General features: G+C 39.2%; 1 protein-coding gene across 14 annotated transcripts in view; it reads left to right on the top strand.

The window, feature by feature from the left end:
- Window positions 1-12,922, top strand: part of GNB1 (G protein subunit beta 1) — a 74,045-nt gene that overhangs the window by 42,054 nt on the left and 19,069 nt on the right. For all 14 annotated transcript variants that reach the window (XM_035121160.3, XM_035121157.3, XM_035121159.3 and 11 more), the window contains 2 exons: window positions 6,974-7,081; window positions 12,395-12,433. In XM_035121160.3, the coding sequence (XP_034977051.1) occupies window positions 7,025-7,081; window positions 12,395-12,433 (96 nt within the window). In that variant the 5' untranslated portion in view covers window positions 6,974-7,024. The remainder of the gene's footprint in view (window positions 1-6,973; window positions 7,082-12,394; window positions 12,434-12,922) is intronic.

The raw sequence follows: 12,922 nt of genomic DNA, 5'->3' as shown, positions 1-12,922 counted from the left end.
CAATCTACCGGGCTCTCTGCTGACCCCTGGTGGTCCCCAACAGTAATTAAAAACAAAACAGCAAAACAGTAGCTTTTGCCTTGGTTGGTTAGTATATTTGGGTGTTTCTGGTGCTGTTAAATCTGCACTTTCTTACGTTTTGTTTTAAACTATTAACTCAAGACACCCTAAACCTTAGAAAATCAATTAATAAATGCCTTTCATGATACTTCCTTGGTTATATTCAGCACAAAAGACAACATATTCCCTCTCTTAAGCAAGTCTGCAAGTCCTGGGATTTGTTCAAATACGTATGACAGTGTGGTGGAAGAATACCGTAGAATGAGCAAGTGACTCTGCTTTTCATTGCCAATACCCATGTTTTGTAAGTTCCCGGGGCCCAACCATCACCTTACAGAGGGGATATGTGCACATTACTTTCTTTTCTGTTTGGGAATGAGCCAGCATGCAGTGAAAAGTAAACAAGAGTCACTTGTACATTCTGCCTTCTTGTCCCATGTTGTAACTTGCAGACAATCCTTAAAATCAGTTAGGTTGTGCTACACACAGGAAATTTTATATTATATTACTACTGTATATATTATTTCAATTTATATCACACCATGTGTGTGTATCACACAATGTGATATTAACAGTAATATGAAAAACGAAGTGTTGATTAAACCAGTCAAAAACACTAAACATTGACCCCCTTAAAAATAAGTAAACATGACCTGTATATTTTCTTAAAAACCAAGGCCCATTTAAAAGTAATTTCCTAATTGAAAGCAAGATAGATTTACTCTTTAGGTCTGCTGTCAGAAATTCTGCCTGAGGCTCAGAAGGCAAAGAATACAGATAATTGAAAATTAATGTCACAACTGTGCATAATAAGAATCATTTATATATTGGTGATCATACATATCTGTTTAAATGTGGCAAGTTTCAGCCTACAATTGGTGCTGTTGTGCTTAAGCAACATTCCTCTTCCATTGGCCATGTGTCTTGGACCTCTAAAATAATCTAAGGTTTTCCTTCAGCAAACAATATTGTAAAAATTGGAATGTGATGGCCACCCAATCAGGAATACTTTAGAAAAGGGTTAGGCAAATTCAAGGAGCACGAAGCTGTCAATGGCTACTAGCCACAATGGCTGTGTTCTACCTCCACTGTCAAAGGCAGTATGTCTCTGAATACCAGTTTCTGGGAAGCACAGGTGGGAAGAAAGCTATTGCACTCAGTCCTGCTTTCAGGCTTCCCATAGGCATCTCTGAGGCCGCTTTTAAGAATAAGCTCCTGGACTAGATGGACCATTGGCTGCCCTTATGTAAATTGCAAGTGAGTCCCCTCACCTAGCTGAATGTTTATTGTTAAACAAGAGCACTGGTGCTGCTTATCCCTAATGCAGTCGTACCTTGGAAGTCGAACAGCTTAGTTCCTGAATGTTTAGGCTCCCAAACGTCGCAAACCTGAAGTGACTGTTCCGGTTTGGGAACTATTTTTGGAAGCTGAACGTCCGATGGGACTTCCGTGCCTTCTGATAGGCTGCAGGAACTTCCTTCAGCCAATCAGAAGCCGCACTTTGGTTTTCAAACATTTTAAAAGCAAAACGGACTTCTGGAACGGATTCCGTTCAACTTCCAAGGTACAACTGTATTTGAATAAAAGTTAATTTGTTACAAAATTTTAACATCTCTATGAGATTCTCATATCTACCCCTACTCCATTCAAGCTTGCACCTTTGCTTTAATCATGCCATCCATGTTTGTTTGTTTGTTTTTATCTCATCCTTCCAACTCACAACTTAAAAATGTTATACTTTAAGTACTTGTACTTTAAGTTGTACTTTCACATTCTGAAAGAGTGCAGGCTGTGTATCAGTTTTGATGTTGTTGTTGTTTAGTCGTTTAGTCGTGTCCGACTCTTCGTGACCCCATGGACCATAGCACGCCAGGCACTCCTGTCTTGCACTGCCTCCCGCAGTTTGGTCAAACTCATGTTCGTAGCTTCGAGAACACTGTCCAACCATCTTGTCCTCTGTCGTCCCCTTCTCCTAGTGCCCTCAATCTTTCCCAACATCAGGGTCTTTTCCAAGGATTCTTCTCTTCTCATGAGGTGGCCAAAGTATTGGAGCCTCAGCTTCACGATCTGTCCTTCCAGGGAGCACTCAGGGCTGATTTCCTTAAGAATGGATAGGTTTGATCTTCTTGCAGTCCATGGGACTGTCAAGAGTCTCCTCCAGCACCATAATTCAAAAGCATCAATTCTTCGGCGATCAGCCTTCTTTATGGTCCAGCTTTCACTTCCATACATCACTACTGGGAAAACCATAGCTTTAACTATACGGACCTTTGTCGGCAAGGTGATGTCTCTGCTTTTTAAGATGCTGTCTAGGTTTGTCATTGCTTTTCTCCCAAGAAGCAGGCGTCTTTTAATTTCGTGACTGCTGTCACCATCTGCAGTGATCAAGGAGCCCAAGAAAGTAAAATCTCTCACTGCCTCCATTTCTTCCCCTTCTATTTGCCAGGAGGTGATGGGACCAGTGGCCATGATCTTGGTTTTTTTGATGTTGAGCTTCAGACCATATTTTGCGCTCTCCTCTTTCACCCTCATTAAAAGGTTCTTTAATTCCTCCTCGCTTTCTGCCATCAAGGTTGTGTCATCTGCATATCTGAGGTTGTTGATATTTCTTCCAGCAATCTTAATTCCGGCTTGGGATTCATCTAGTCCAGCCTTTCGCATGATGAATTCTGCATATAAGTTAAATAAGCAGGGAGACAATATACAACCTTGTCGTACTCCTTTCCCAATTTTGAACCAATCAGTTTTGATAAGAGGATTTAAATTGGACAGCAGGTTAGGCATGTTTATAGTAATCAGATGACGTTGCATGGAAGAGTATTTTATCCATGATACCCAATCATCTTTTTAATGTGACTGGTGGTGTATGATAGTTATAAGTAGCATATAACCCCCACCTCAATAAATATAAGTAATGGAACAATGGTTTCAGACACTCTTTTGCATATATAGTGCTAGCGAAAATCCCCATCATTTTAAAGATAAAATACGTGTGGAGGAAGGTATTTATGTTGCAGGCATTCTAGCATTTAGACAAAAGATAAAATTTTAAAATAATAACATGACCCTTAACATTAATAATGTTAACGACACACTCCTTTGTACAACAGTGCCAGATTCAGCACTAGTCTCTCATAGGAATGAATGGCAGTCTGTCACTCTTATAGGAGAAAGAAAAGGTTTTGCACTCAGAGGCACCATTGGAGTTGGAACAAAACTTGCACCTCACCATTGGTTACTCCAGGAATCAAGTTGCCTCTTTCTGCTTTTTGATCCTTTTGCTTGGCCTTGATGTGAGTGATAGAATGTTGGGAGATTGTTGACTGAAGGATTGTTTGAATTTATAGGCAAGTGGGACCTGCAACCATTTTATAATTCCTGTTCAGGGTTCCAGTCAGCTATTCCTTCACCCTGTTATCTTCTCTTCCTTCTGATTTACTTTTCAGGCTGATGCTCATTGTGTGGCTACTGACTGTGTTAAGTCCTCATCAGGCTGTTCTTTAAACGCTTAGGCCCTTTAGGTTTTGTGCTGTCTTGAAAATATGAGGAAGATGAGAATACTGGCCCATTTCAACTTGCAAGCACTTTGACCCATGTCATCCTGACCTCATTTAGGCAGAAAGTGATTATTAGTTGATTACGTAGTTTGCTTTAAGCACCCTTGGGATAAAATGAATCTGGGGTTTTCTGCACCAGCAATAAAGAACTTGTGCAGAAAGTGAACATCATATTTCAGTGTTGGGGCAGTAGAGTAAGATTCCCCCCGTCCTTTCCAACAAGCTTTGATAGAATTGGGGAGACCAATGGGTTTGGCAGGGCAATGGGTTTGGCAGGGCAAGGCATTGGGGTACTTGCTGCCTGGGCCAGAAAGGACAACAGGTATGCTATGACAGCTGTCTCTTGCCATGTGAGACACTGAACCAGTTCCAATAGGACTTCAGCACTGCTTTTAGTACAGGGCACGAGGAATGTGGTGCTTATAGCAGCTGCTTCTCTTGGACTTAAAGAACCAGAAGAGCTAGCAGCAGCAAATAAGGAGGAAATGATATGTGTTTGCCACAGTAGTATATTACATTAGGTTGGGACCACATGCTCAGTGTGGTTGCCTCGCAAATCAGTAGCTCATGACTCCTAAATAGGGGAACTTCATCACTCCCAGCCACCCCCAAAGTGGCAGGATTTCTGAGACAGACTCTCCTCTACTGAAGGATTTTTTTTATTTTTCTCCTCTAAAGAGATGAGGATAGCGATAGGTGTTAAAATGTAGGTTTCACCTTAACTGGATTTGAATGAGTAGTTAAGCTCAGACAAGAGATTATTAAGGCTTAACAATGACACTGCTACCAGAAGACAGGCAGTTCAGCCCTGTGTTCATGTGGAAATTGTACCATTAGCTTCTGAAATTCACAGGACTGGGGAGGTTTACAGGCTCTGTGTCTTGTAAGTATATTTTGGGCATTTTTTGAGAATGTATTGTTAATACTTGGGAAATTAGAATAGTAACTAGAAGCTGGTAGTTCTTTAGACCTAAGCAGAATTTCATATAAAGTGAATGTCCTCAAAGTAGAATATTCTCTTAATTTCATGGCTAGGGTTTGTTGGGGTTCATAGATGAATTGTCTCACCAGCAGCCAGCCCTCAGAAGTGATGCTTTCAAAGTTTGCAATCTCTAATCTTACAACTTCAAAGTTGTGATATCAATACAGCACAACGTTTGACTGTAAAATATGTTTTAAGTACTGCTAAGACCATTCACTTTGCTTGTTCAGGGTTGTTGTTTTTTATGTAGCTTTCTGTTCAAGTGAGGCTATTGGAAAAGTCAGATAAATTTGCCCCAACTCTTTCCCCCACATACAGCACAGGGGAAAAGGGATGTCACCTAAGTACAGAAACTGGCAATTTTAAACAGCAGGAGAGGGTCCATGAAGGACTAACTTTGAAAATTATGTTCCTGGCCGTGGAGTGGCGGTGGGGAAATCAGTGGGTTGACTAGCTGGGAAGAAGAACGTAAGGCTGTGGTAGGCAGATGATGAGGCAGAAATAACATGTTGGGGAAGAAGTAGCAGGAGCAGAGGTTGTGGGTACACTGACTCAATCCTATGTGCGTTGAATTCCAAGGTTGTCTTGGAATTAATTTTTTTTAAAAAAAGTTGTGGTGATGCAGTGTAAAGGGGATTTCGGCCCATAACATCACTAGTGTGTTTGTAGCTACCTCAAAATAATTATTGTTGCTCACATGCACACACACCAATCATTTAATATTTATTTAATGTATAGACTGCCCTTCATCCAAAGATCTCAGGACGGTTAACAACATTAAAATACAGGATAAAAGCACAAAATATAGTTACCATGTTGTGTGTGATGCATTTCAATCACAGGTTTGCTGCTACATCATACCCACTTCTGGCACAAAGTCTCTTACCCCACATTGCTCTGACACAGTTTATACAGTATTTTTGTGAGAGACTACAGTGCACTCCTCTTAAGTCCCCTTTGTCAGAAGCAGATATTAGTTAATTTGATAATAAATCAAAATTTCAGTTTTCACTTTTTTGCAATCCCTTAAAGGAGGGTAGAACACATCCTAATTTCCAGATACCCTGATTCCCAGTTCCTGTACTTTAATGGAAGTGAACTTATAAAATTAACTATTCCTACCACACACAATGGTAGAACACAAATTCTTACTATGTAATGTAAACTGCTTAGGGATTTTGCATATTTAACTGTATATAAATATTATTGATGGTGATTATAGGGCAAAACCATGCAAACTCTGTTTTTTCTATACTTGCTTTAGATGCTGAACTGAGATATCTTACTTAATCAAGATGGTTAAAACTGCTATTTTAATAACAAATGCCACTTCTGATGAAATATTTGAATATTAGAATTGGCTCTGTGAACTTAAATTTCTTCTATTTATTTGTGAAACAGCAAGACGGCAGTAACCTAAAGTGATTAGAACTTTTAGCAGTAAGTTAAGGGAGAGAGTAAGCTGTAAGTGAACTGTAAGTTTGCTGTAAGTTTAGCAGTAAGTTGAGAGAGGCAAATGTGTGTGTTCCACAATTCCACGAGGGTGCAGAAGGCTTGCAGAATACGTTGGATGCAGAAATTGGCTTCCAGTGGATTCCAGAAAAGCAGTTATCTTCCCTGTAGTTGCAAATATGTTTATAAACAGCCTTCCCCAAACGGGCGACTTCCTAGCTGTTTTGGACTACCAATTTCCATCGGCCGTAGCCATCATGGCCAGTGGCTCAGATGACAAAAATTGTAGTCTAGAACATCTGCAGGGGATCAGGTTGGGGAAGACTAGTTGGTATCTGGTTGTCTTGGGAGGCAATGGAAGAGTATTGAAGGCTGATCTAGAAAATGTATGAAGCAAGTCTTTTGAAATTTAGAACCAGAGGAAATGATGAACATTTCAAGTAGAAAGTGGTAGAGCTTCCATGTCATGCACCATTCCTTGTCCTTCCCCATGAATATGAAAACCAGAATAACTTATGCAAATTATGAGAAACATGCAGATTGGCATGATTTACATAGTCTGTAGGGCAGAGCTTTACTTAGCATAGAATTTTGATTACCTTGGATCCACGTGTGTTTAAGTTTAATGCGGAGTGCATACTCCACCCTAGCTATGACCTAAAGTTACATAAACAGCTTTAAGTAACGTAGATGAAGGCTGCACGTATTTGGGCCTACTTCTGAATAAACATGCATATGACTGCACTTTGTAAGGATACTTACGTTAAGCTAATTTTTTAATGCGCTCTTGGTATTTGCTTTTATTTATGTTTATTTCATGTATATTAGCTTAATTGTAAATAACATACCGTGGTTACTTAAAATGCTTTTCTTTTTTTAAAAAGGTTCAGTTGACTTCAAATTGTTTTTACTTTTCTCCCAGATTTTTGAGCATCTGAGAGGTGTTGTAGAAGCACACCTTTAGTACGGGAAGATGAGTGAACTTGACCAGTTACGCCAGGAGGCGGAGCAACTGAAAAACCAAATCAGAGTAAGTATTATAGACTAAACATCTTGCCTTTCTCACCTGTTCTGGATGTTTGGGTGCGTTCGTTCTCTCTCAAATTAATCTGTGTGGTAGGGGGGATTTTAAAAACAACTTACTTGTTTTATTTGAAAGAGCTGCTATTTTAAAATAAAGAGCTTTTTTTTATATAAAAAGATTTCCAGGCCACATCTCAGCTGAAGCGTCCCAGGTGATTAACAAAACAAATAAATGTATAATAAAGCAATTTAAGCAACATTAAGAACAAATATAACCATAAAACACATAAAGATGACACTTAAAACTGCTCTTTATGGTGGTACATTTTCAGTGTCTGTCATGTTGCCATTTGGCATTAACTGCTTATGCTTACCCATCTCAAAGTGCTACTTTACTGTGCTATAGTATGGCATAAATTTCTAAACTTGCTTGTTAGCTTTCAGTGAAGGAAAAAAGCATGTGACATGCACATTGACTTATAGTCTTGAGACTTAAAGCCTAATACTATTCATTTCAGAGGCTAGTATAATCTGGCTTCTTTCTATGTAAAAGAAGAGGGACTACACAGAAACCCTCCAGACTACAGCCACCTTCTAAAAATAGAAGCAACTAGCCAGTTCTTCAGCTCCAGGTTTCTACTAACTTATTCGTAAGATTCATCCATTACACCGTCCACTTTCTTCATCTTCCGTTTCCCTTTATGGTTTCTAGGTAAGAATCATGCAGGCGCAGTAGGAGCCGCAGCTGGCAGAAGTTCCCTGCCAGGGTTGAAACTCCCCTTAGCAAACCTGTGCCATCTTGGCTTCCTTCTTTTTCCGATATAGAAGTTGGACTACACACTTCTTTCCCTAAGCAACAGAACATTTCAGGCCATCATATCAACTCAGCAAATCAGTGTCAAAATAACTTAGCCACCAAATATAAAAATAATGGTGTTGCACAGTTGCTTGAACCATTCTGTTTCAAAATGCACAGAAATATGATTTGGGGAATATAACATATTTATTCCAGAAAATAAAGTTTTGCTTGTTCCTCCTTGGCATTTCTTTCTGAGGAAAGCAACTATGAGACTGAGCTGTATGCTACAAAACCCGAGGCTCATTTCTCATCTCTGCCATCAGCTTAGGCAAGCTGCTGTCAACACAGTTTCTAGTCATTTATTGTGATATACTGACTGATCTTAGTATGGTGGTTATTGAGGTAACATATGTGGAAGCACATATGTGCTATATAATTGCTATCATTTGCTTCTCTGTGGACAAATAACTCCATCATGTTGGAAAAAGTTCTTAAGTAGTAGAAGGCAGAGATTGAATTTCATTTTCATTTTTCCTGCAAACCCTTTATTTTACTTATTGCAATGTGATAATTTTCATATGCTGTGCTTCAATTCTGGCACTCAATAAGACCTTAATTAAGACCTTTTTACTGTTGCCTTTTCTAAAGACAATTTTGATGATCTCATTCAGTATCCCTTATGCACTTTTTGAGATTCTACTGTTTTTATTTCTCTCTTTACATGGCTTTGTGAGGGCTTGGCCTTGAAAAGTGATTAATAAATAACTTATTTATTTTTAAAACTTATTTATTAGTCATTTTTCAGGGCCGAACCTTCACAAAGCCCTCCAGAAGTTTGAAAAAAGTATTACTTTCAGTCAAGGCACATCAAGCTTATTTACATGAAAAAGAAACTATTTCTTTCCTTCTGGTTGAAAGCTTACACAAATAATAAAAGCAGATCATTCTGTTGACCTGGCGCACAAGTTTTAGGTCACATATACCTAAGTTGGATGCATAGTATATGCTGTTTTGCTTAAAACTGAGGCAATCTCATTTTAGGTTGAGAGAGAGAGTGTATGTATAGTATATGTCGATAACCAGTAGAGCTACATTAAATACACTATTAAACACAGAATTTAAACAATGTATGCATAATTTTGTACAGGTATATTGTGAAACAAGACTTTTGACAGCCACAATAGTGTAAATAACATACAACTTCTGACCAAACACACTTTGTGTAAACAAAAGTAGTCAGGGGTTTTACAAAACTGGATTTAAGCTCTTGAAACTGACTGTGGTGAACAAGAAATCAAGAAAAGCATAATTAGCCCCACTTTGACCCCTCCACTGGAATGACTCCAAAAGGGAGATGGCACCAAAGACTTTCCAGACCTGCTTTTCATGTTCATTTGTCTATGTGTGCATTAAAGGTGGGATTACACACTGAATGCTGAGTTCATTGTGTTTACTTTTATACTCTACTTTCTCCTGAAGGTTCAGTTATATGTAGTTCAGTTCTCGGTCGAGTGATTAAGAGCAGAACACTGCTTACCTGCTTAGGAAATCCTATTATGAGTTGTGCTGTGTGTGTGTGCCTTGGAGGTTAACTCGAGCAGATTACCAAAGCTCTGAAATAGCTTCCTACCAGTAATATATACGGGCAGGGATCTATTATGCTGCACATAGATGTACACCTAGTTCCATGATTTGCAATGAGAAGTTGTTGGATAATTGAGGCAGACTAAGTTTAAATGTACTTCTTGCCTAATTTGGAACAGTTTTCAATAGAAGTAATAGTAGAGGAGCAGAAGTTCTCTTTTGTTCTGGGCAGTGTGATGTATGGATGGGTGTCTTAGAAGTATCCAAGATTTTGAAAATGGACTTCCCATATATGAATGTAGCACCCCATTGCATAACATTGGCAACAAATTGCTATCATTAGAATCCTTTGAGTATGTTTATTACATATTTTTTATGTTAATTGCAAGCTGCATTTTAGGCGGCTGCTTTTTTTTTTTTAAAGAGCTCCTCAAACCCTTAATGAAGATGCTCATTAGGACTGTTTTCTTAAACTATGAGCTAGACCTTGAGTATTTTCTCAAAAGCAGCCTGCATATTCATTGGGCAGGGTTCACCTAATGTGGCCTGTCAGTGGAACCTCTGCCTTTCCTTTTCCTCCCCTGCCCCATACCTCTGAAATTGGCTGGAGGATGGGTGGGAGAAACTCTGAAACCGTGGAGAAGGGAAGGGGAGATTGTTCCATCTGGCAAGCTGAAAAAGCTTTTGCAAATGGAACATTTGTAATAGCGTGACATGGAATTCCACCCATTGTATCATCCCTCCCCCACATCCTTCCTAAACTAAATAAAATAGCTTAATGTTAAATATATCAGTATAAAAGACTGTTGTGGGACAACTCACAAATTATCTAGCCATTGTATACACAACTAGTTAAAGAAATTAATATCCATGTCTTTCTGCCTTCATTAATTCTAAATTTCTTTAAACAAAAATGAAAGGTTTTGGCTTCAGCAAGGAGACTTTCTGTATCTTGCTTTCCTGTGTGGCTCTCTTGTTTAAAATAAGAACAAATACACTGCACAGCATGAGGTGTATTGAGAAGCTACAATACAGCAAACATTTCTGAGGCTTTCCCCCACTCTTCTTATTATTATTGAGAAGAGCTATCTAACCTAACTGTTGACACACATTATAGTGAACTATGCAAACCCCACTGAACTTAGGAATTTGTGAAAGGGCATACTTGCTGGTGCACTGGAAACTTGCTGTAGATTGTGTTCATTATCTCTGTGCAGTCTTGCTGGTCAATTACACTCCCTAACTGGTAGTCTCTCCCTCTACTCCCAGCTGTTTATGTCACATGTGTCCCTACATGACCCAGTTTGAATCTGAGCACTTGATAATTTCCTGTGTCACACACAACATGAGAGTGGCATTAAAACCTGGAGGCTTTCTATATTTTACTCCTCTCCAACAGGCTGCAGCAGAGGGAGAGATGGGGTTGGGGGACACTTCACCGCCATGGCTGTGAGATCAGTAGAACTAAAGCCACTTCTATTCCTTTCCCTCAACCGTTTCCATTCTAAGTAACTTGAAATTAGTGCCTGGCTTCACTTATTTATTTTTCTCTTCTGTGTTGTCTATTAGATTGTAAGCCTGCAGGCAGGGACTGTCTTGTATTGAATATTTGTGCCGTGCTTTGTAAATTTCAAGTGCTTTAAAAATAATTATGATGAATAAACTTGTTAAACAAGTCTTTCTACTTGGCATTTACATGGCTGCAGTGAGAGTGGGAAAGAAAAGATTCGAAGCAGCTGATTTTGAGGAGCCTTGGGGGAAAGCACCATATCTTGACCCCCTGCTCCTCCTGTCTGTAATAAATAAATAAAAATGAAGTTTCTCCTACTTCACATGATTTTTGTAAGGATATATGTGGCGAGAATTCTCAGGTGTATTTCACAATAGTACTGTACTTCTAGTTCATTTATTTGAAAATAGTTTTATGGTGATTGGCTGCAGTATCGCTGTAAGGTAGGGTTGGAGGATCTACAGCCAGTTAAGCTATGCATGATTTTTAGGGGGAGATGTGGCTCTATCAGAATGGCTCCCTACACTGCCACCCCTGGAAAATCCCTGTTCTGGTGTGCCCCATTAGGCTTAGGAAAACAGGTCCAGTTCCTGAAATGCTGCCTTTTTTCTAAGCCATTTGCTGAAGAAAGGGAGATAAGGGAAGGAATAAAAAAGAGATAAGAGGAAGGGAAGTTTAAATGACTGTGTGTGAGTGGGAATTGAATGGGTTAATGGAGGGGGTGGGATGGACGAGCTCACCACCAGCATGCAACCCCCAGAGATTTACCCGCAAGGGTAATTAATGTTCAGGCTGAAACAGGTTCTCAACCCCTGTTGTAAAGCATCTCAACTTCGTGACTGATGTATTGATGGATACATCACTTGCTGCCTGATCCTTTAGTCAGTTAAGAGGTACTACTAGTTTTAAATCTCTGTTAGCTGCTTTAAAGTCAGTGATGGAGTTCTCCAGTGACTTTAATTGGCTACTTACAGCAGCTAGATACTATTTTGAAGGCTGATTATGTATATGTACTATTTGTATAAATGTGAGCAGTACAGCTTTATGTACTCAGCTGGTTTGAATCTGTGCCCATAGAAAGGGGTTTCATAAAGAAAAAATAATTATCCTACTTAGCTTTATGAGATCTTAGTGTTTATTTTGTCACCCTGATTTTACTTCCACAGTCAAAGCAACTTTGTACAGTGAAGTTTGATAGAGAGTGTGAGAGAGATGTACATCCAAATTTACAATAATTTATTTTCTAAATTACTTGCGGATTATAAGATCCTCCTTTGAGACGCATGTACTGGGTCATCCCAGTTTCTTCATTTTTTCAGCACCTTGTGAAATCTATTCATACAAGTAGATAGTAGCTTAGGATCAAGTAAGTCATATCAATGAGCACATTCCATTTTTCTGACACTCTTAATTCTCCCTTTTTTCAGGATGCTAGGAAAGCATGTGCTGATGCTACGCTGGCCCAGGTAGGTGGATGCTCAATGAACATGTCATCAAAAGTATATTGGCGTTATCAAACTTTTTTTTTTTTTACAAAACAAACAACCCAAAAATTGCTTATATCAAGAACAAAGCTGAGGTATTTCAACTTGGTTTAATAGGAATGCTTTCTTTGAAAGGTTGCTGTATGATCACCATTTCGGTTTTCTTGGCAGCAGATGCCAGGAATAACGCTTCTCTAAATCATCCTCATTTATCGCTGTCACCTGTCTGATTTATATGTAATGCTCTCAATCCTATAACTGCATCACATTCTCAGTCTCATTCCCTTTGTGCTTTCTCCTGGTTGACCTAAAACATGGCTGAGGCTTACATTAGTGCAAGCTTTAACCCTGCTTATTGCTAACTTGGTGTATGCACAGGGTTGAAGCTTGTTTCAAAACTGATTTGACTGTAAACCCTGGTTAGCAATCATACGGAAGATTCATGCCGGGGAGGGTGGTTGGAGTCCTGCA

This window comes from Zootoca vivipara, chromosome 6 (assembly GCF_965207765.1).
Source record: "Zootoca vivipara chromosome 6, rZooViv2.hap1.1, whole genome shotgun sequence".
NCBI lineage: Eukaryota > Metazoa > Chordata > Lepidosauria > Squamata > Lacertidae > Zootoca > Zootoca vivipara.
This window is presented reverse-complemented; position numbering and strand designations above follow the sequence as displayed.